Here is a 23,833-nt window from a genome sequence, read left to right on the forward strand (position 1 = left end):
AGAGATCGTTTTATGGCATGATAAAAATAATGAGATAGATCTTAAGTTCAAGTGAACCCCACGATAGAAAACAGTGGGGACTGTGATATCCACTTTTCAAAACTTCCTAGGGGTCACATAAGTTTCAGGTCAAGCTTATATTTTTGTTTTCACTTCATCTATCTCTATGTTAATTTATGAATAGATAAATCTAAAAAATACATCATGGTGGGCCTTATAAATGTTTCAACGGTGGGTGTGACTGATCCCATGGTTTTCTGTGATGGGTCCACTTGAACTTTAGATCTATATCATTCTTTTTCTAATGCAATAAAACGATCTCTACAATTGATTGGACGGTATGGATACAACACATGCATCATGATGAGGTCCACATAGCTTGGTGACGTCACTTCAGTAGCAATGACCTGGTCAGTATCTAATCCGGAGTCGGATTGGCTAGTCCCCTGACACCAGCCCCGTGGCTGGTGGTCGGTGCTCTGTGGGCTCCACCATGATGTACGTTTTCATCCATTCCGTTCATCCATTTTTACAGATCATTTTATGGGTTGATACAAAAAATTATAAGGATATAAATCTTAGGTAGGCCACACCATAGGAGAAAAATAATGAATGGATATTCACCATTAAAATTCTCCTAAGGTCCACTGTACTGTTTATTTGACATCCAATCTGTTGATTTGGTCATAAAAACCCAGATGAAGGGAAACAATATATATCAGCTTAATCCAAAACTTTTATGGCCTCCAAAACGTTTTTAATGGTCAAAATTCATTCAACACTGTTTCCAGTAATGTGGTCCACTTGAGATTGAGATATACTTCATTTTTTTTCTCATATCATTAAATGATATATGAAAATAGATGGACAGCATGGATGACACACATATATTATGGTAGCACCGACCACCAGCCAATGGCTGGTGTCAGGGGGAGTAGCCAATCCGTTCCCATCTAATCCGCGCCCGGGAGAAGATGAACAATGTCATACACGTGGACCTCGTCACTGGACGCTTCTGATATTTAGGCCTCGGCACGTACATAACGAGTGACGAGCGTCCTGATACCGAACGCGTGCGACGCAAATGGGATCGTCAATGGTTTCTTACTATCTCCTTTTTCTTTTCAATCAATCCGATTCCGATTCCGATTCCCACCACCTGTGAAGAGATCACTCCTCTCTCTCCACCCGCCGACAAGTCTGATACATCTCTTCATAGATCAGAGATCTGTCCTGTTCTGTGACGGAAACTACGAGCGGATTGTTGAATTGAAAGTCGCATCGTATCGGATCGGATCTGATGAGCACCGATGAAGCGAATTCTTCGGGGGCGGATGGATCGGCTGGAGTTTCGTCAGGAACGTCATCGCTTGCTGCTGCCACTGCCTTGGAGAAGCAGAAGGAGAAGGCAAGGGTAAGCAAAACGTCACTGATATTGTGGCACACCCATCAGAACGACGCAGCAGCAGTGAGGAAACTGCTGGAGGAAGATACATCCCTCGTAGCTGCCAGAGATTACGACAACAGGACTCCCCTCCACGTCGCCTCCCTCCACGGCTGGATTGATGTCGCCAAATGCCTCCTCGAATACGGTGCTGTTGTCAACGCCCAGGATCGCTGGAAGAACACAGTACTCTACCACATTTTTCATATTCCTTTTCTTTCTGTCCAAAACACAATAGGAAGAAAATTGCCTGAACATCCAATCCAACACACACCCCCAGACCTGCAGTTATAAATTCCAAGGGGTCTTTTGCCAACTGGAAATTTGGGAATTACTTGCGGGTTGTTTGGATGCCTGTAATTTCTGTAAGTGGGAACTGACTTACAGGTAAGTCACTTACTGGTGACGTTTGGGGGAGGAAATTCACCTGTAAGTCAGAGGTGCCAGGAAACTTCGTGGGGCTAGTGGTGAGAAGTCACTTTAAGGTGAAAGTCACAACTTAAAAACTTACAGGCATCCAAACGACCAAAGAAATTCAATTCCCTGACAATTGAATTTTATTTGTCATGTTTTGCAACATGGAATGTCATTCTGCGGAATCCAGTGACTCTGTTTGGATGCTGGGAATTACTTGTCAGGTATTCTAGTGTGTTTATTCACAGAAGAATAAACTTGAAGAGATAAACCATATCAAATATGCCAAAGTTACATACACAGGTGGCATGTAAGGCAATCATTGGGCTGAGCCCTTTGTAAGATAACCTTGGTCAAGACGTTAGGCAATTTTCTGCAGATAGAAGATGATAGTTAGAAAAGTACATATGAATTATTAAATGTACTAACTGGTACAAGCATTTCCTCCAATATTTAGTCAAATGCATCAAGCCATCATGCGCATCACTTAAGGGCCGGAATGCATTGTAACAGTTGTCACGAATTCCGTTGACCTGTGCAAAACATTCTCTCTATGGAATATCAGTGGCAACGGCCTACAACTTCCATGCAGTATTTCCTCCGTGCCGTTGCACTTTGTTCACAACTACCCACCTGAGGTTCTTGTTCCTTAAGAAACTTCACAAGGGCCTGTTGTGCTTGTGCTTCAAATAATGAGGTGAATAGCTTGTAATTATTGCCACTAAATTCATTCATCTGTTCACAACACTATTCCCAGGACATATAAATGGGTAATTTCTGAAAAATAGACATGGTATTTCTGTTGTACATGGGAGTTATAAAGTTACCTGCCTACTGAAATCAAATTAAATGGCCACCACAAATAAATTAACAAAAATAGTGGCTAAATTAACACTAAGGTTCAACATAAATCGAAGGATAAACATTTAATATAAAATAAATCATATAAACATAAGTCCAACCTTCATTAATTTAAAATATTATCCAGCCAGATATACCTTAATTATGCCCACATTTGAAGGAAGAGCATCAATTTTTTTTTTGCCTGTGCTATAAGATGCTTGAAGGCGTTCCACATGAATGCATCTGTGATGGTCGTGGTGTTCTCCAATTCCTTTAGCACGTGACCCTCTAATTCTTGCTTGGGATGAATCTTCTATGTCCTTCACTGTATTAGTGCAATTCTTCATGGAACTATTAATTTCATGTGGAACATTTTGTTCGAGGTGACTGTGCACACCTTCTTCTTCTTCTTCTGCAGGTTAGATGAGGATGGCCCTTCCTCTGGAGTATCAGCCACATCAAACTCGAGAACCAAACATGATGATTGTTGAGGATGTGTTCCTGCAGCAGAAAACTCAGAGCCAATTATTCCCCATAATAGTTATGGTCAAATGGCTCTAATGGAAATGGTTCAAGTGGGGCATTGAATACAGAATTCCTAATTTTTTGTACATAAATAATGGCTTGTGCAGCTACTGCGGGTAGCACAAGGAATTAAACGGTGGGAAACGTCATGCGTTACAGGGGCAATACAGTTTTTTATAAAAAGGTGGTCGTTACAGCTCGTATTGTAACGGCACTGCTAGTGGTCGTTATGTAGCATGGTCATTCTTGATTTTAATCTCCAAATCCTTAAGAGCCTGTTTTGATAGAATGCAAACTAGGGAATGCAACCGGTTTGCATCAACAAGACATTTGCAAATGTTTGGAAAGCAGTGAATGCTACAGCAAAGGGTTTGCATTTGCTTTTCCATCCTTAACAGGAGAGTACAATTATTTTTATTTTTTCAAAGAGTTAGATAGAGGGAAAAGAGTTTGCCTATGATGTGACATTTTAAATGGCTATTTTGAATGTTAAAAGGTTTCCTTTTGTAAGATTGCAATCCAAACAGTTGAAAATGCATAGGAAAAGCAATTTTAAGGACTTTTCTTCAGCAAAAGAAACAAGTGCGAATGTTTTGCTTCCCCTAGAATTGATATCAGTTCACCTCCCGCTTATGTCACGTTTTTGCTTTCCCCTGTATTCCCCTAGTTTACCTTCATTCCAAACAGGTCCTAAGAGTTCTAATGGTTTTGTACTCAGATGGTGCTTGTGCAGCATTGCCGGTAGCATGTTCATTCTTTAGTTTAACCCCCAAATTCTTATTAATTGGCAACAACTTTTTCTTATCATCCTTAGCTTCATCATGTGCTTGTGGGAATAAAAGTATTCCAGAATGTGAGACTTAACACTCCCAAGCTAAAACGGTTTTTCTATTATGTGTAAACTGGGAATTTTTAAATATATGCATCCCAAATGTCTGGTTCAGTTGTGACACACTTCAGATTGCCATTCTATCCAAACCCGCTTGCATTGAGTAGACCTATCACAAGACTGTATTGTTTCCTCCATGTTTTTATTCAGTCCTTGCAATGCTTATCAGTTAAATTGCTGCCCAACCACTCACATATACTTGCAATTAGACAACCAGACCAATCCAGGCAACAAATCCCCAGTAAAACACCCAGGAAAAAAAAAATGCACAAGCAGAAAATCAAACCAAAATGTTTTATTTGATTTTTTTTTTTCTTCTAATTTTGAAAAAAAAAAAAAAACGCCTTTGAAAACTTACCAAAAATTATGGAAAAATCACCATAATTATTCTAAAATCATGCTCTTTTGGATTGGGCCCCACCAACATCTTCTACAATCAGCGCCAGATCGATCGATTTAATACTGGGGGGGGGGGCGGGGGTGGTTTGTGGATACTCCACAGGTGTATTTAAAATAACACACACACACACAGAAACAATTACACGCATCTCCCTACCTGCTTAGCATGTTGGGAGGGAGGATACAGGAACGATACTCCACAGGTATATTTAAAATAACACACACACAAACAATTACATGCATTTCCATACATGCTTAGAGTGTTGGAAGGCACGCTCACACATTGGATCCTTACTCTCATAGTATCAACAGCACTTTGAGACTCTGGCATTGTGACGGATGATACAAAAGAAGTTGGAAATTTCATAGGTAGAGTCGAAATAATTCAAATTAAATTGTCCGATTTGTGGCCCCAAGTTCAAATGCATCACGAACCAAAATTTATGCTTATTTGATTAGTTGACTATCTGATTGGTCGACATTATTGGATGGTTCAAAATGAAAATGTCCAATGTCCTTGTTTCAACAAAAAAGGTGAACAATATAATTCTGGGCATGTAACTAGAAGAAGAAGAGGGGGACCTTCATATGGTAAGTAGATAAACATTTCAAATTCATGAACTCTGACCTTTGGGTAGAATTCTCTTGGAATTTGCAAGCAACTTTTAAAAAAGGATCATAAATGGCGTAATTTCAGGAATTAGGTGTCACCGAGCAACCCTATAGAGGAATTCATTCTCCTGGAATTTGCAACCAACTTTTCAAAAAGAGTTATAAAATGGCCTGATTTCAGGAATTAGGTTGCACCGATCAACCCAACTGGCCCCTTGTTTGGCCAGCATGACTTCAGCCCTTGTCTGGCCCACCAAACTGGCTATACATGCTCTTCCTTTGCTGCTGTTGACAAGCCACATGCAGGGTCCCTTTGTGATCATTTCGAGCACACTAGCACTTCTTGTTTCCTCTCAGGTGACAGCTGGGGCCTGCACTGTGTATCCTCTTCTTCTCTCATTTGCATCATTATCCCTTCTTTAAAAAAAAAAAATGTATTTCCATTAAAGAGCTCCAACAAGTTTAAACGTTTTAGACTTTATGTTCAATATTGTAAACATTATCGCTTTACTTGCAGAAGATTATAACATGTTTATTTCTTTGTCTTTATATAGACTGGTTAGCTTTAATTTTGCAGTCACATGGTTTATAGGCTAAACTGGAATTTCCTCATTACAGCCACTAGCTGATGCAGAAGGAGCTAAGAAGCATAACATGATTGAATTGTTAAAATCGTATGGTGGCCTGTCTTTTGTAAGTTCTAGCTTCCCACCCCCTTCTGTATTTTCCCTGATGACCTTGAAATTTTGGGTCATGACAATAGATTATTAGTTTCTTTTTTTTTTTTTTCTAGGATGGGAAGATTTTCTTCTGTCGAAATGCCTTTCTTCTTAGGCTCATGTACTTTGAACAATTTGTTTCGTCTTAACCCATCATTGCACCCGAATCCACATTCCACATTGTTTATGACTCTTGCAGAAAAGAAATTTTACATGTTGAAGGACATGTTATACTGGTGTGGAATCTATCTTCTTCACCACTGATTATTAAAGTGATATTTTGGTGTTTTGTTCCAGTTATTGAAGAATGAAATATCATATTCTTTTCATCTTGCTGTTCTGCAGAAGATAGATCTGGAATATTGAAACTTGATTTTTAATTTTCCTTTTATTCCAAGTCTGTTTCCTTCGTCATAAATGATAACTTACACTCCTTTCTGACTTCTACTTATGGGAACTTCTGAAGTATTAACACATTTCTTGGTAGTGGCAGTACTGCTATGTTAACATGACTCAGTCTCAAATGTACATCTGCCTGACTGAGTGATATTCACTTTATCTGAGAAAGAAAAATGAAAACAGTGTTGTGCTTGCAGGGCTAATACCTTTGAACAAATACTCATTACAAGATGACTTTTTAGAAGTATGGTTCTTTTTTAATTGACATAAAAGAATGGCATTGATATCTTGACCTGCCTTGATTGATAGATGCACTCCTTTCTTTCTATTTTTTGTAATACATTGATACAACTTTGTGCCATGGTATTGCTACAAGTGGATAGAAATGATGCACCTACCTATAAAGGTGGGTGTAAAAATAGTGGCTCCCTAACAAGCTAATCCTTCATGCCCCCTCTCTCCCTCCCATGCACCCACCCCCTCCGAAATTGATTTTCAGCATTTGATCAACATAAATGACCTTATAATTTACAGGGGCAATTTTGCTTTATATTATTACTTTCTCTACCATATTTTTCAAACAAACATATTAGTTCTTACTGGTTCTTGGTGCCCATTGTACTTGGTTCTATTGATTATGTTTACTGAGATGTTCTTCCTTTTGTGATTTCTTAGCATAAAATATCTAATTTCTCTTTTACAGGGGCCTTAAAGCAAAGAAACCTTCTCATCTAAGTGTGTCTGCTGCAGGGACAAAATGGAAGCCATTTCGAACCAAAGCCAGTTGCACCCCCTCTGCCAAACAAGTGTGACTGGGAAATTGACCCCTCTGAGCTGGATTTTTCAAACTCGACTGTTATTGGAAAGGTTTTTCCTTATTCATGTGCTACATATTTCTGATTTTGGCATGAATTATCAGTTTCACTAAGTGAAAATCAACAAGATGGATATAAAAAGCAAGTTTTGCTAAGCAGAATCTGGCAATTTTGAACTGGACATTAAACTTTGATTGCTCTAAATTTCTGGCCGGTACCTGTTGGGGAATTTTGATTGTAGGATTCTGTCTTGTGAAAAAATCCAATAACTGGGGTTAGGATACTCAGTGTTAATGCCGTTGAAATCAAGTAATGGGCTGCGTTTGTTACTTGGTTAGAATCATATGCACCTTCAAGTATCTTCAAGATTGGGGGTTTTGTAGCCATTTTGTGGTTACATCATGCTTATATTCAATACTTCTAATAGCTTTGCCAATCTTTTGTTTGATTTAGAATGAACAATGCAAGCATCCTTTTGCCTGTGCACATTTTTCTTCCAAATTTCAGTTGCATGGGGATAATGTTTACTCCTCCAGAATGTGAGATTTTAAGGCTGTATAACCTGATATAATTGAAAACATTCTTCTCTTCGGCATGAGAGAGAGAGAGAGTAGATTAGCAATTTTGGCTATTTTAAGTATTTCTATAATCTGATCAATCTGGTACAAAACAAATGTAGAATACTGTAGCATGTCCTTCAGCCCATGGATCAATCATATGATAAAACATGTTTATGGTGATGTCTTCACCTTCAAGATTAAGTATAAAAGGAAATCAACGTAAAAGCTGAATCTTTTTTTATTGAGAAAAAAGAGAAGACAAGTCAACAACTTAAAGGGGAAGATGACAAGGAATCATCAACCCAAGACATCAAGACTCTCCTCCTTGCTGCATCAGGCCAAGCCTCCCCCAATAAACCACTTTCCTTTGGGTATGAAGAAAAATCCATAATAATTCATCTTAGTTGTTAAATTTTGTATTATTACGCTCTTTTGCAAAGCCCTGCTAGCAAACATAATGATGCAGGACGGATGGTCTGACCTAGAATGATGTGCTGAAAGCCTGAAACTAAATACGGATTAATGAAAGCAATCAAAACATAAAATAAAACTACTCTATCACAAAGTTAAGGAATCCAAGTAACAAAACATGTTCCAATTCAAAGCCGTAAACAATACCGCAATGCAAATCTAACAAAACATGAGTCAATTAGGACATATGGAAGGTAGAACTTCCATCTAGCATAGGGATTATTCTTAATTATAAGGGATCCACTTGGTTTAGGTTTTGGCTAAACTAGGTTTAGGTTTGGGGTTTTAGGTTTTGGGAATTGGGGATTTAGGTTTAGGAATTGGGGATCTAAGGTTGTGAGAATTAAGGTTTTGGGAACTAGTGTTTTTGGGAATTAGGGTTTTGGGTTAATGGTCAAGAGGGAGAGAGAAACGATGGAGATGAAGCAAGAGGGCCACAGAACAAAGGGGTTGTCCATACGGACAGCCTACACATGTGTCCGTACGGCCATACGGACATGGACTTGGGGATGATGGTGGTTGGGTTAGGTTGGGTTGAGGTTTGGATGGGTTAGGGTTTGATTGAGTTGATTTGAAACAAAAGAAAAAGAATAAAAAGAAAAGATGAGAAAGAAAAAAGTGAAGGAACTACCTTGAAGAGAAGAATAAGAGAGATATATATTGGAATCACTCCATGGTATCACACCAACTCCAATCATAGGAGGTTTTTGTCGCTCAAAAGCAAAAGAAAGAAATTTCATTCAATGCATAATAATGCTCTAAGGTTCACAGGCCCACCCCTTTATAGACTAATTGGGGTGCTTTTACCAAAAAATATCCTTATTATTCTAAAATATCCAAAATACTCCATATTGCTAAAAACATGTTCGAAATATCATTTGAATCAACTAAAACATAAAGCAACCCATAAAATAAGTAAAATAACTTTTAAAAAAACAACAAACTAATGTCCCATGATGTCCACGGCCAATATGGCCCAATGGTCCGGATGATCCAACACATGAAATACAATAATCTGATGAAGGTGTTCACTCAATCTAATGGTCTAGATGTGTTCAATAAGCTCCTATACGCAGCCCACATGCATCTTCCTAGTGTGGGGTCTTCAAAGATGCATAAACATGCATGTGGGGTCTTCCAACATGGCTACTACTCGATCCGGTTCCCATATAATGATCATTCAATCATAGAGATGCTGGAACTTGAGCCAAAGATCTCCTCCTCCTCATGGTGCTTGGATGTCCTTATTAGATAATCTCCACAAAACCCTCTTCCTCACATCAGTGTGCCCTCCATTCCATCTCCCTTGCTTAAAAAAAACCCTCATTGGTCCCCAACAACACCCAATCCAAACTGAAGATTTTAAAGAACCATGGCTAGAGCACCAACAACAAATGACAACAAACAAGTGCTTCATTGGTTCTACAAGGATGAAGACTTGGAGATGCAAACATTACTAGTGATCATATTTTTACCCCGATGATTTACCATAAGAACTTTATCCCCACCCAACGAACCAACAAAAAAGGATAAAATCCTCCTCCTCAAGTCTCATCATCTCAAACATGTAAGGGGTTGGACCCTAGGATTCATTTTAGGTGTTTAGAATAATAACTTAGACAATGGTCGTTAACCTGATGAACCAAGCCTCTTTGAGGCACACTTAGAAACTGAACTTCCTAAATAACTAAGACCAGAAATATATCGATTCTGCTCATAACCAGCCCCTCTTAAGGCCAATCAGTTCATGATTTTTTTTCAATGCAACACAATTTTATTTAAAAAGAGATGAGAACATTGGTCCACAAAGCTACAAGGCAAAAGACCCCCTCTTCTGAGATGGGTTTACAAACCTGAGACCACTTAAACAGGTTGAATTTATGACCTTCAATATTATCTTTCCACGGGAAGTTCCTTCGTAGCTTTTCCAGCTTAGAGATAACCGCCTTAGGACAACGATAAAGAGAAAGAAAGTAGGTTGGAAGATTATAAAGGGCCTATCATACCCCGTATTCGGCACTCTGGTGTACTTGTCCCCCACGTTGCACCGTAGGTGAGATTAAGAAATCTAAGTTGTTTGTTTGACATTCTAGAGGTTCATTCAATCACATACATCTATTTCACAAGAATAACAACATAAAATTTCCATAAATAAATCAATTCCATAACTACTTTATTTCAATAATATCTCCAATCAAACTTTATTACAACAAAATTCAAATAAGATAATTCCAATAAAGAAATTTGAGTATAGCCTGTGTAGTGCAACTCTAATCTAAACCCGTAATTCTATAACAAAATAATAGAATGAGCCAATGAGCCAACAACTTAGCGAATAAACCTCTACTACCCTTTTCAAAATCAAGAGATAAACCATGATAAAGGATTAAAAAAAAAATGAAAGGTCCATAATTTAGTAAAACTAATGCTGTCGGAATGTATAGAGGATTCGTCACAATTATCGGTAATTCGGTATGGTTGATTTTCTTTGAACACCAGGGCCACTTTACTAGAACTGGCCTCAACTTTCCTTACACCTTACCCAACCTGCGTAGCTGGTCTGTTGCACTCATCGATGTGCTCACCCAACCGGCCTCGATTAATGAGGGGACACATTTATACTTTAGTTGGTCATACTACTTCTTGACTCGGCCTGTGTAGCTGGTCTTTTACACTCTCTAATGTGTTCACCCAACCGGCCTTGATCAATAGAGGTTCAAATGGTACTAATTTGGGGTTTAGGGACTTTCAACCTAGGGGTCTAAGCTACTCGACCTCTTTATGCTTTAGGGATTTTCAACCTAGGGGACTTGATTGCCCCACCTATTTTCCGGTGTTCTAATTTTTGTTTTCTCGATTCCATGAACGTGAAAATAAGATTTTCCATAAATCATCATTTCATGATAAGTTTCGATTTTCTAAACTAAACCAAAACCATGCTAATACAATCCAATGATATGCAATGATATGCTTTTGGGGAGGTCATGAATGGGCATGATTTTTCAAAACCATAAGTATGGAGAAGTAAAGTGTTGCCACTCGATTATTCTAAATCTTGATTTGTGTGGTCGCTCCATGCTACAACAAAACCAAATCCATAACCATATTTGAACTCGACTAGTGCCAAATTGTGCATAACAAAATTTTGGTTGCTATTATCAGTGTTCGAAATATCGATACTATCGGCCGATATTATTGTTATCGCACCCCTGCGAGACGATACGCTCGCGATAACCCCCGGAAGATACCAAAAAACCCAAAATCCAGATATCGGCCAATATATCGTCAATATCGCACGATATTTCGATGATATCATGCGATTTCCTCTCCATTATTGTCGGACATTGACGTTATCATCCGAAAAAATCGGGAAAAAAAATTAGAGGGTGGATTTCGGTACCTGTAGAAGAGATCGCCATGATCGGAAGCTTCCATTTGGTGGGCCATTTGAATTGAAGCGTCGTTCCTAGGTTACCACAAATAAAATCTCCAATTTTGGGGAGAAATACGGAGACATCCTCGCTGATACGATGAGATTTGGGAGAAATTTTAGGGTTCCAGAAGGTTCCGGCTTCCGGAACCCTCTCTGCTTAAAAATAAAGGTCGTTCGATCCTTTTTTATTGAAGTCGAGTACCGCACACCACCGAGCTAACTGTGTGTTGACGTCACCAAGTTCTGTGGGTCCTATCATGAGGTATGTGTTATATCCAGACCGTTCGTCCATTTGGTGAGCTCTTCATAAGGCTTGAGCCGAAAAATGAGACAGATCCAAAGATCAACTGGACCACACTGCAAACAGCAGTGGTAGATTGAACGTCTACCATTGAAACCCTTTTGGGGGTCACGGAAGTTTTGGATCAATATGATATTTATTTTTCCTCTTCATCCAGGTCTGTGGGACCCAATTAACAGATTGGATGGAAAATAAACATTATGGTGGGCCCTACGAATGTATTAATGGTGAGAATCAGTCCCCCACTGCTATTTGTGGTGTGGTCCACTTGAGCTTTGGATATGACTCATTTTTGGGTTCATGATCTAAAATGATCTCTCCAAATGCATGAACGGTGTAGATATAATAAATACATTATTGTGGGGCCATGTAACTTTGAAATGTTCGTACAACTTGAGCTCGAGGAGCGTCAGCGCCGTACACGGATTTCCTGCCAAAGGCTTCCGCAGGAAGTTCTTGTGCTTGAAACCTTAGTGGGGCCTACTATGATGTTTGTGAGGAATCCACTCCGTCCATCCGTTTTGTGAGATCATTTTAGGACATGGAGTAAAAAATGAGTAGGATCTAATACTCAAGTGTGCCAAAAATGTGAGGATTGAACATCCACACTTGAAATATTCATGAGGCCGCATAAGTTTTGAATCAGACTAATATTTGTATTTTCAATTCATCAGTGTAGGAATAACGTTATGAACGGTATGGATGGCATGTTGACATCACTGTCGACCCAGGGAGGTTTCAATGGTAGGAATTTTCCTACCCACCTTTTCCTTTAGTGCGGCCCACTTTAGTCTTGGATCCTGCTCATTTTTGCTCTCAAGTGCTAAAATGATCTCAAAAAACGAATGGACAAGGTGGATTTCTTACAAACATCACAGTGGGCCCCACCTAGGTTTCGAGCGAAGGAACTTGGTAGGAAATTTGCGTACGATCAGCGCCCCACCCCCAATGTGGTGGTAAGTGGATCCGATAGTGAGCAGTGTACTTTGTAAACTTTGTGTGCCCACTATAATTCATGTATTTTATCCACTCCGTCCATCCATTTTACCAAAAAATTTTATGGTTTGGAGAAAAAACTATTATTAGCTTGATCCAAAACTTTTGTAGCCCACTAATGGTCAATCACCATTGTTTCCTATGGTATGGTCTACCTAATTATTGGATCTGTTTTATTTTTTGGATAATGTCCTGAAATGATATGGAAAAACGGATGGACGGGGTTGATACTAAATATAGTTGTCGTAGTTCAATCAGACAGTGCATAGCTTAGGACCCTATACAAAGGAAATCTATTATGTACACTTCTTTTTTGAAACTTTATGATTTAAAAGTGTGTATTAAGGTCTTTTTTAATAATCCCAGAAGTTTCATTGAAAAATTCAACCATTTTCCCAATGTTTCCCAAAAAGTGCGATAAATTACCCAATACAAACGATATATCCCGTGCAATAACCAATATGTATCTGTATCCCAAGGGTGCGATACATTGCGCGATACCGATATTTTGAACACTGGCTATTATACGAGTTCACACACTATGCATCAAATAGCCCGGATTATTATTTTTTGGTGAGATTTATGGAGTACTCGATGGTCCATTCTTGGGCTATTTTAACAGTCAACAAGCTATTCTATTCTTGGACATTCTAAGAATCTACAGACATAGCCTGAAATCCATAATCTTAAGGTCAACAAATGGTTCATAATCGGTTAGTCCAAAAGGTCCACCTCTCTCTCTCTCTCTCTCTCTCTCTCTCTCAATGAGTAAGGGGCTTTAATGGGTTAGTTTATGGTCGAATAAGAGTTGGTAAATTTTGGCCCATTTTTATACATCCATCTGGTTTGTTTTGGGCCTGGTTATACACACCCAAAACTGACCAATCTTGGCCCTTTTGTATGATTGAACGGTTCATATCTTAAGGCAAATTAGCTAAACCAAAAGTGGACGGATTGGCATAAGGATGGGCTGTCCACTTTAGATAGTTGTGAGACCTACTAATGCTGTCCAAATGGACAGATTTTGGGGGTCTGATTTACTGTCCTAAAGGGCAGGTTTGGAGCCCAATACGCTGCCCTTAATTGGGCAGATTTAAGGCCCAGAAACGCCGTCCACACTGGGGCTAGTTTGAGTTGGTTTTAGGCCCCACTTATTGGTTTTCTTTCTGGACTGGTTAGTGTCCATTCCCACTACAGAAAAATGGACTGGTATTGGGGCTATTATGAGTTTCTAATTGAGCAGTTTGGGCATCCACACCTGGCCCAGATTTGAACGTCAGATTGAATTTTAATTCATGGTCCTGATTTACCAGCCAAAGGTGGCCCAAGTGGGATAGTTTTCCAATGCCCAAAGCTGGTCCAAGTGGGGCAGATTTCAAGGTCCAGTTAGAGATCTAAAGAGCACAGATTGCACATAAAATGGTGGCCTTGATCACACAGCATTTTGATGTCTACTTGGCGGCCAAAATGATGGATTTGATGTTTGATTTTGGGTCCTAAAATGGGCAGATTTGTGTGTCCAACAGTGGGCCAAAAATGCAGTTTTTAATGGCCACATCGGTGATCAAAATTGGACAGTTTTGAGTGAATGTTGCTGACTGTTTTTCATCCATGCAAAAACCATCCTTTTGAGCGTGATTAGTGGTGCAAACTACAATCATCCATACACTAAGTGGCCCACTAGCAAATCAAATTACAAAAAATGTTGAGTGCAAAAGCATTGTAAATCAAATATAGTTGAAATAAGAACATGCAGAAATAAAGTAAACTAAACAAAAGAAAAGGACTAGAGTTTACTCACATGATGTCGGAAATGTGAGTCGGACAGTTTTGAGTGAATGTTGCTGACTGTTTTTCATCCATGCAAAAACCATCCTTTTGAGTACGATTAGTGGTGCAAACTACAATCATCCATAAACTAAGTGGCCCACTAGCAAATCAAATTACAAAAAATGTTGAGTGCAAAAGTATTGTAAATCAAATCTAGTTGAAATAAGAACATGCAGAAAAAAAGTAAACTAAACAAAAGAAAAGGACTAGAGTTTACTCACATGATGTTGGAAATGTGAGTCGGAAAGATTTCTCTCTCTCTCTCTCTCTCTCTCTCTCTCTCTCTCTATTCTCCAAGGCCTGGAAGTGTGAAATTGTGTAGTGGAGAGGGCCTTAGGTGTGCGGGTGTTGGGCTTTATGGGTTAGCTTTTGGAGGGTTTTAAAGAGAGGGGGGTTATGAGTGGTGGGGTTATGGAGAGGGGATGGGGGTTTCATTTTGAAGGAAGCTTCTTAAAGGTTTGGTGCACATGTGATGTGTTTGCGGTCAGGATATACATGTTGTATAACATGTATGGGTAGAAAAAAATGTGCGTAGTGCAAATATGTCATGCATATAATGAGGTGTATAAATGTGGTTGTACATGCATCTCGTGGGAAGGCATGTGTAGTCACAATTACAAGGTGAACGGTCAATCATGATCGAAATCACCTATGTACTTCTACGGCCGAATTCTACAATTACCGGTCGGATTTCGAGATAAATGGGTAAATATGTAATTTAATGAGTGGTTGATTTTAACGGATGAAAGAATTATGAGAAGATAAATGGATGGATGTATACCTAAATGCATGGTTGGATTAGTTATTGAATGGTTGGATTGGTAAATGAATGCTTGGATGATCCTGTACTTTGATAGTTAACAAAATGAATTGTTAGATCATGCTAATTGGTGGATGGATGAATGTTTAGATGCCTAGATGTGTAGATGTACTGCAAAATCGGTCAATTTATTTGTCAGATGTCAGGTTGAGCGGTTGGATTGTTGTAGAATTGCATGCTTTCCTATTTTAATGGATGGATGGATGCAAAGATGTATAGTCCATATTTATTTCTCGAAACATTTTCTAGCCTTAAAATTTACTAGGGTCATTATAGGGCCGCCTTAATGAGGGTGACACCTAGGGAAAGGTACCAACACTTCCAAGTGGACAATTTCCTTTCGACTCGCTCAATGACAACATCCCACATGTGGGTCATAGACTCAAAGGCTTCCCAATACAGAGAGGCATGCCCAGGTAAGTGAAGGGAAAAGATCCAGCCTTATAGCCAAACACCTCAAGCAATTTAGTGAGATCCATGGGTGAGATATTGATGCAAAGCATTTCTCTTTTAAAAAAGGTTAACCTTAAGGCTAGAAATAGCCTCAAAACATTGAACAACTTTACAAAGATTTTTCATCGCTTAAACAGTGGCATCATAGAAAAAGCAAAGTGTCATTCGCAAACTGGATATGAGATACCGAGGGACCCGAATGCGCAACCTTAAAGCCACCGTATAAACTAATTGACCAACCTTTACCAATCATTTTGGCAAGGCCTTTCGTAGCAATGACAAAGAGTAAGGGAGACATCGGGTCACCTTGCCTATGGCCACAAGAAGACCTGAAGAAGCCCTTAGGGGCACCATTGACCAGGACAGAGAAATAAGTTGAAGTAGCCCTTAGGGGAACCATTGACCAGAAATCTTATTCCTTAAACACCCTAATCAACAAATTTTCTTTTCCTTATCTCTTCCATCCCCATCCCAATCCCAAATCTATCAAATTCTATTCCTCCCATTCTCACTCTTAACCCTCAAAACCCTTTCTCTGCAATTGCTCCATTTCCATTTGAAAATCCACCACCAAAATCCAAATCGAACAAAACCTTAATCACTTCCACTCCCCCAAACCCTTAGATCTAGACCATGCAGCTAACCCAAAACTTTGAGATTTCGTACCCATATATAAATTACAACCTCATGTTTTATTTTGGAGATGTCATTGAGAGGAAGATATCCATGCACTTCGAACAATTATTCATGTCTGGACTCCCGTGCTTATTATGACCATCCCTATATTTATGCTTGATTCTTATTTAGGTTTCTATAACCATGACAATCACCCATCATATCTCCCCGATTCTTATCCGTCTTCCTATGTGTTTTATGGTGATCCCTATCAATACCTCTCTCGATGTTATGAAGGAGAGAAATATCACCAGAAGTGAAGAAGGTTTAGAAGGTGCAAGGGGAGGGTATAAGAGAAACCACGAAGGATATGAGAGCACTTAAGGAGGATTTTTCAAAAGGTGGTAAGGAAATGTCAGAGGAGTTCAAGCCTGCATGAAATCCTTGATTGAATAGGGAAAACGCAATGAATCTCCATCCCTTGTATCTAAAGATCCCAAGAGAGTTTTGCGGAAAGCATGGTGATCTAAAAGGAATCCATCAATGATGGTAGGGCTGTACATCGAGCCGAGTCGAGTCGAGGTGGGTCAAGCTTGGCTTGGCTTGTCCGTGCTCTCCTCGAGTTTGAGCTCGAGCTCGGCCTCGAGCTTACCATTGGAGCTTGGCTTGTTTGCCAAACCTTTCGAGTCGAGCTCGAGGCGAGCTTACCTCGAGCCGAGTCGAGTTTGCTCCCAACCCAGCACCCAACCCGCACTTGACTCAATCTAGCAAACTGACCCAACCCCCAAATCAAATATTTAATTAATAATGTGTGTGTGTGTGTGTCTATATATATATATATATATATATAATATTAGATAGAGCCATTGAGGGTACCTTGTTGTTTTTGCTAACAGAGAGAGAGAGAGAGGAGAGCTTTGGCGAGTGTAGGCCGTATGGCTGAGATAAGTCGCCAGAGAGAGAGAGAGAGAGAGAGAGAGAGAGAGAGAGAGAGAGAGAGAGTGAGGAGCTCAAGCGTGGCGAGTTAGGTAAAGAAGGGAAAGGGTAAGAAAGGGACGAATGGGTATGGTATGGTTTAAGTTTTAATTTTTTTCATTTTTAAATATAATATAAAATATATTCGAGTCGAGCCGAGCTGGGTTCAAGTCGAGTCGAGTCAAGCTCTACTATGTTCGAACTTGGCTTGTTTTCAAAACGAGTTGGGTCATATGAAGCTTGGCTCGCCTCGAGTCATCATTCGAGTCGAGTCAAGTTGAGCTAGATCGAGCCAAGCCGAGCGAGCTTTTCGAGCTAGCTTGGCTTGTTTACAGCCCTAGTTAATGGATCAATAACTAGATCGAAGGAAGTTTGATCAATTGGAAGATCAATTGACAAACCATCCAGTAAATGAGGCAAAGTTAAGAGGAACTGTTGACTTTGTTGAAGTTGTTTGAGAAAGTTCAGATGCAAATGGTTCAATCCAACTCCCTTAGGTCGCCTCCACAAAAATTTGGTCAGTTTACAGTTAAATCATTCTATCAAAATATTAGCAGAGGATTTACAAGTGTGGAAATCAATCATACAACTTACATTTGGAGCTATGGAACTCCTCTGAAGGTGGTGGTGTTACCATGGTTGGTGGGTAGAAACAAAGTCTTAAAAGTTGATAATTTGTAGCGAAGGGGTTTGACTCTTCCCGACGTATGTCTTATGTGTTATCAGGTTGAAGAATCAACAGACCATCTTTTTATCTATTGTTCTTATGCAACACGGCTCTAGTCAAGTGTCCTCGCTAGTTTCGTTATATGTTGGGTTATGCCAGGTTCGATCAAACCTCTCTTCCGATGTTGGTAGGTTGGGGGAAATGGTAAGAAAGGAAAGCTAATATGGCAACCATGTTTACCTGATGGGATTTGGGTCTATTGCTGGAAAGGAACAATCGAGCTTTTAGGAATCAGGAGAGATCTTCGGAGTTAATTGGCCGTTTGGTAAAAGATAATGTCAGGTAATGGGCTATTGAATTAAAAGGAATTGGGGTGGATCGGCTCTGTGAATGTTGGGTTGAGTTGTAGTCTTTTCTTTTACTTTTTTCCCTTTCTTTGTGTTTCATTGTTGTAATTCTTTGGGCCTTTGCTATTTCAGAAATAAATTTGATCACCTTTTCAATTAAATAAATTAAAAAAAAAAAGAAGAAGAAGAAAAGAAGGAAACCATCCGGTAAAAGAGATTGATGTATCAACAATTTTGGATGACTCAGTGGTTGGATTGACTGTGAATGAGATCAACTTTTGAATGAGCTAGATGGATGTGCTGGCCCTTTCTCATCCTCAATTGGAGGGCATGTGTCAGATGGATGTGCTGGATGATTACCCTTATATATTGGAAGCCGCCTAAGAATTTGTGGGACCCTGTGGCGAAGAGGATAGAAATAAAGCTTACATCTTGGAAGAGTACACATCCGTCTCTTGGGGGCCGCCTGACTTTGATTAAAGCGACGTTCTCTAACATGCCTTTATACTTCATGTCTCTTTTCAAATGCCTAAAATCAGTGTTGGAAAAGCTGGAGGCATTAAGGTGCAATTTCCTTTGGAGTGGAAAGGGCTTACCGCATAAATTTCTTCTTAGATGTGAGAAAGTTTGCAAACCACTATCAGCGGGAGGGACGGGTTTAAGGGTGTTGGGCATCGTGAATAATGCATTATTGGGTAAGTGGTTGTGGAAGTTTGCTATGGAATATAATAGCTTGTGGAGAGAGGTCCTATCTAGTAAATATGGTACTGGCCCAAGGGGTGGTGGATTAAGGATTCCCCACTCTACAAAGCTTCGGGTCTTTGGTAAGCAATTTTCTCGATAGCCCCTAAATTTAAAGAAGTCTCCTATGCGGTGGGAGATGGATCTTGAGTTTGATTCTGGGAAGATTTATGGTTGGTTGCTTGTTTGCTGAAAGAAGCCTTTCCGGTCCTTAGCGGTGTTAGCCCTAGATAAGAATGTCCTGATAGCCAACTGTTTCTCAAGATCCGAGAGAGGATTTGTGTGGGTTCCCCCTTGCTGTAGAGGTCTTGATGATGAGGAACTGGAGTTTCTCATTAGCCTTGTGGAGAGGCTAAAATTCATGGTGCTTGATGTCTCAGTGACGAACTCACTGTTTTGGAGAGATCACAAGATGGGTTGCTTTATATTTTGGTCTTTCTACAGAAAGTTATCTGTTTCCTCTTCTCTTAACAACTATAACTTTTGTTTTTGGAAGTATGGATCTCCCTCATAAGTTGCGGCTTTTGTGTGCTTGGTGGGTGGGAATAGGGTGCTCACTATTGACAATCTTTGTACGAGAGGAATGGTGTTGCGGAATATTTGTCTCTGATGCATGAGGGATGCGGAGTCGGTAAATCATTTGTTCATCCATTGCCCATTCGTGAGAAGGATATGGGAGTCTTTCCTAGCAATTCTCAATGTTGATTGGGTTTTGCCGGCCTCAATCCCTTCTCTTTTGGCTTTGCCGGATGGAGGGGTGGGTAAAGAAGGTAAGGCTGTTTGGCACTTGGCAGCAATGGCTACCCTATGGGATGTTTGGGGTGAGAGAAATAGGAGGTGCTTTGAGAATAAGTCTGAAGCGGTGGATCGTACCTTCCATAGGGCTCTAACTTGGGTGACCGAGTGGGCTTCGTGTTTGAAGGATTTGGATCCTTACATCATTGTAGCCCTTTGGGGCCTATGGTCTTTCCTCTCTCTCTCTCTCTCTCTCTCTCTCTCTCTCTCTCTCTCTCTCTCTCTCTCTCTCTTGAATTCTTTCCCGATTTGTTTGCAGCTTCTAAAAAATTATCGTTGCCTCTGAAAAAATGGCAACTTTGTAGTGACAAGACACGATCAGGGATAATGGATGATGCCATGATCCTTAGGCAACACCAAGGCATTCAAATTCATTATTACAAAAGAAGTGGAAGTCAATGCCTAGAACATGAAGGAGAACCAGAAAGCGAAAGAAGAGATGACATGTATTTCAAAGTTGTATTATGCACAAGATGTTTGTCAGATGTGTAGGCCTTCACCATCAAAGCCAAAGGAAACATGATGTGAGCATGGATCTATGCAAAATTTTGATGTTACCGAATTTAACTCAAGGATGAGTTTTTTCGAAGCCAGATGGAAATGATGCAACCGAAAGGCCACAAAAGTTGCTTCATCAAGGATCTAACTAATACTATAATTTGGATTTTCTTGATTGATGGTCTGTACTAGATCCATAGTTTTGATGATAAATTGATGAAATCAAAGTCAGCTTACACTGTGGGGCCAAACCTACAGTGTATAAATCGAATAGTCTGATGATAAATAGAATTCATTATTACAAAAGAGGTGGAAGTCAATGTCTTGAACATGAAGGACAACCAGAAAGCGTAAGAGAGATGATGTGTATTTCAACTCCGTATTATGCACAAGATGTCTGTCAGATGCCTAGCCTTCTCCATAAACTACCATCGAAGCCAAAGAAGACATGATAAAAATGGGGATCTTTGCAGAATATTGATGTTACTTAATTTAACTTGAGGATGAGTTTTTTAATTCCCCCAAGCCGGGTGGAAATGGTGCAACCAAAAGGCCACAAAAGCTGCTTGATCAAATATCTTACTAATCCTACCCTTCAGATTTTCTTGATTGATGATCTGGAGCAGATCCATATTATGATGACAAATCAATGAAATCAATGCCAACTTCCATTGTGATACCAATGGTATCAATCTAATGGTCATCAAATTCATAGGATTTATTTGTTTTAATTAGTTTTTAGGGTCAGATTGAGCCATGGCTTATTTAATAAGTCTCCCTTTTGTCACTACTTTGGTGGTTCACTTTCTTGGGCATTTAACAATGTTAGAATGATATAAAATTGGCCCCCTTTGATTGACCTTTGAGTTGGCTTTCAAATGAGCCCAAAATCATGCAATTTGGATGTCATTTGAGCAAGTTATGGCCAATTTACAGGTCCATGTGGCTGTAACAGGGTTCAAATGCATTGTTATATTAGTAATTTTATATTATATTAGGGTTTCCTTTAGTTTTCAGAATTCTATGTAAAGGTCACTTTTCTGGTCACAGCCAATGGTGATATTCTCTTTTGAAAGATGCCAATGATGATATTTTGAATTTAAAACGAAAAAAGAAGAAGTGAAGACTTGAAGTTTTTCCTTTGGCTCCATTTAGTAGAATAGAGAGGGAGGTTGGGAGCACTAGCAATTGGTTCATGGATTGTTGGGTTTTCCTTCTATATTTAGTTCTTATCCTACGATCCACATGCACCTTCAGTTACATTAGTTTCTCTTCCACTAAACTTACATTTCCCACTTTGCTTGTGTGTTTAGCTTCCTCTCTAGTCTTAGACCTCCTAATGTCAAACACCTGATTCCCATGCACCGTTGTCCCTCACAATGTATGATCCCTAATTATCCCCACTTCCCCGATCAAGCTACGAAACTCCATTGCTGTGATCCCATTCAGCAGAACGGACAAACAATGAGACCCACTAAGTATCTTCCTTATCTGCGTAGCACAAGTTTCTCCTAAGAGGAGGGTCATTTCTCAATGCCCTCTACCCTTATAGAACATCTGTGCACCTCAAAACCTCAGCCAAAACTTAAGAGGGCCCTTTTCCATCACTGCAGTCACCCCCCATTCTGCAGTTAGGATTTGAATTTGTGATGAAGGAGAGGCTTTCATAAAGGAGAGGAATGAAGATCAGATCATGAGAATTAGGGCAGTTCTTCACGTGTACTCTATGATCTGAAACCTTGCCTCAGTATTCTGTTTGATGTGACACTCTAGAGGTACTGAAAACTGGACACTACAATTTACCATAATTTTCAATTATAATGAAATTATTCCGAACCAATGGGCTTGGAAATGCGAATTCATTTCATTTCAGATGCAAGTTAATTTTTACATGCTGGCACAGATCTCTGAACCTTTAAAATAAGGTAGAAGCAACTAGGTATGTTTTTTTTCTCAATTGATTTGAATAAATATGTTTTTATTGATGATAGCTTATGTTGATAGGGATCTTTCGGCGAGATTTTGAAAGCCTGTTGGCGTGGAACACCAGTAGCAGTGAAACGCATTCTTCCATCTCTCTCGGATGATAGATTGGTGACGTATGACCTTCTATCTGCTTGACAATTCCTAGTAGGCAACTATACTGTTTTTATTTCATATTCCAATGCCTTAATTTTTCACCAATCTCAACTTGGAAGATGGACGTCCATTTTCCACTTTTCAGTTGGGCTACTTGGTGAAAAACAGAGAGAGAGTTATTACACATGGCTCTGCAAAGCTCTTTATGATGTACTGGCCCATAATTTTGTATGAAGTGTTCAGCACAAATGACAATTTAATCATCCACTCAATAGAAAGGATGAATCTGTACTTTAGAAATAGCATCATGTTCTTCTTACCTTTATGATTAATTTGTTTCTGTCCCCCGCGGGTTGTATAATAAAAAGTTCAAGAAGCGTTGATGATTTAGTCCAGAATATTAAAGTACTAGTGAAACCTACTTTTGATCTTCAAGAGGGTTTGAAGAGCTCAACTGTAGTTTTTTAGAGGCATTGTCTTGTAGTTCCGAGTCTTTGATGTCATTTTCAATGGTTGGAATACATGCTGGATATCTTTTATGCTGAACACATACTCTTCCCACCAATTAGAGACAGTTTATGTTCCTTACCAGTCGTGTGCTCTCATGATTCAGCCAAGACTTCAGGCATGAGGTCAATTTGCTAGTGAAGCTGCGCCACCCCAATATTGTCCAGTTCCTCGGAGCAGCCACAGTGAGGAAACCTCTGATGTTAATCACGGAATATCTGAGAGGGGTGAGATGGATGCTTAATTTCTTTCAATGTTCACACTTTTTTTTTTTTGGTTTCTGGCTGTGGAAGTTAATTTGCAGTGGGCTGAGAAATGGGATCTTGTCTGTGTGCTGTTTTAGGGTGATCTGCATCAGTTCCTCAAGGAAAAGGGCTCTCTTAGTCCATCGACTGCTATTAACTTTGCACTAGACATTGCCAGGTATACAAGGAATTTCCAGAAGCTCCATTAAAAGATTTCTTTATTTTTATTTTCAATATAACACACCGAATATATCTTCTGTTAGAGTGTTTAATATGTCTGGTTCTCTTTCCAGAACCGAAACCCCCTAGAATTTATGCAAGGCATCCTCCTTTGAGATGATGACAAGCAAAATTATTAATATGAAGGCAAAGCTCATCCTTAATCAGAAACAACCATCAATGATGCAACTGCTATTTTTTTAAGGCTGATTTTATACCATG

The 23,833-nt window shown here is 39.5% G+C and overlaps 1 protein-coding gene across 2 annotated transcripts in view; it reads left to right on the top strand.

Annotated features, from left to right (window-relative positions):
* The first annotated feature begins 978 nt into the window (after nucleotides 1-978).
* Nucleotides 979-23,833, top strand: part of LOC131230860 (serine/threonine-protein kinase VIK) — a 31,579-nt gene continuing 8,724 nt past the window's right edge. Inside the window, exons 1-6 of one of the 2 annotated variants that reach the window (XM_058226888.1) lie at nucleotides 979-1,630; nucleotides 5,745-5,819; nucleotides 6,995-7,111; nucleotides 22,566-22,660; nucleotides 23,254-23,374; nucleotides 23,491-23,570. In XM_058226888.1, the coding sequence (XP_058082871.1) occupies nucleotides 1,301-1,630; nucleotides 5,745-5,819; nucleotides 6,995-7,111; nucleotides 22,566-22,660; nucleotides 23,254-23,374; nucleotides 23,491-23,570 (818 nt within the window). In that variant the 5' untranslated portion in view covers nucleotides 979-1,300. Of the gene's footprint in view, nucleotides 1,631-1,685; nucleotides 3,411-5,744; nucleotides 5,820-6,994; nucleotides 7,112-22,565; nucleotides 22,661-23,253; nucleotides 23,375-23,490; nucleotides 23,571-23,833 lie in introns of those variants that run through there. The other variant, XM_058226894.1, reaches the window with a different exon arrangement.

Source organism: Magnolia sinica, chromosome 2 (genome assembly GCF_029962835.1).
Source record: "Magnolia sinica isolate HGM2019 chromosome 2, MsV1, whole genome shotgun sequence".
Lineage (NCBI taxonomy): Eukaryota > Viridiplantae > Streptophyta > Magnoliopsida > Magnoliales > Magnoliaceae > Magnolia > Magnolia sinica.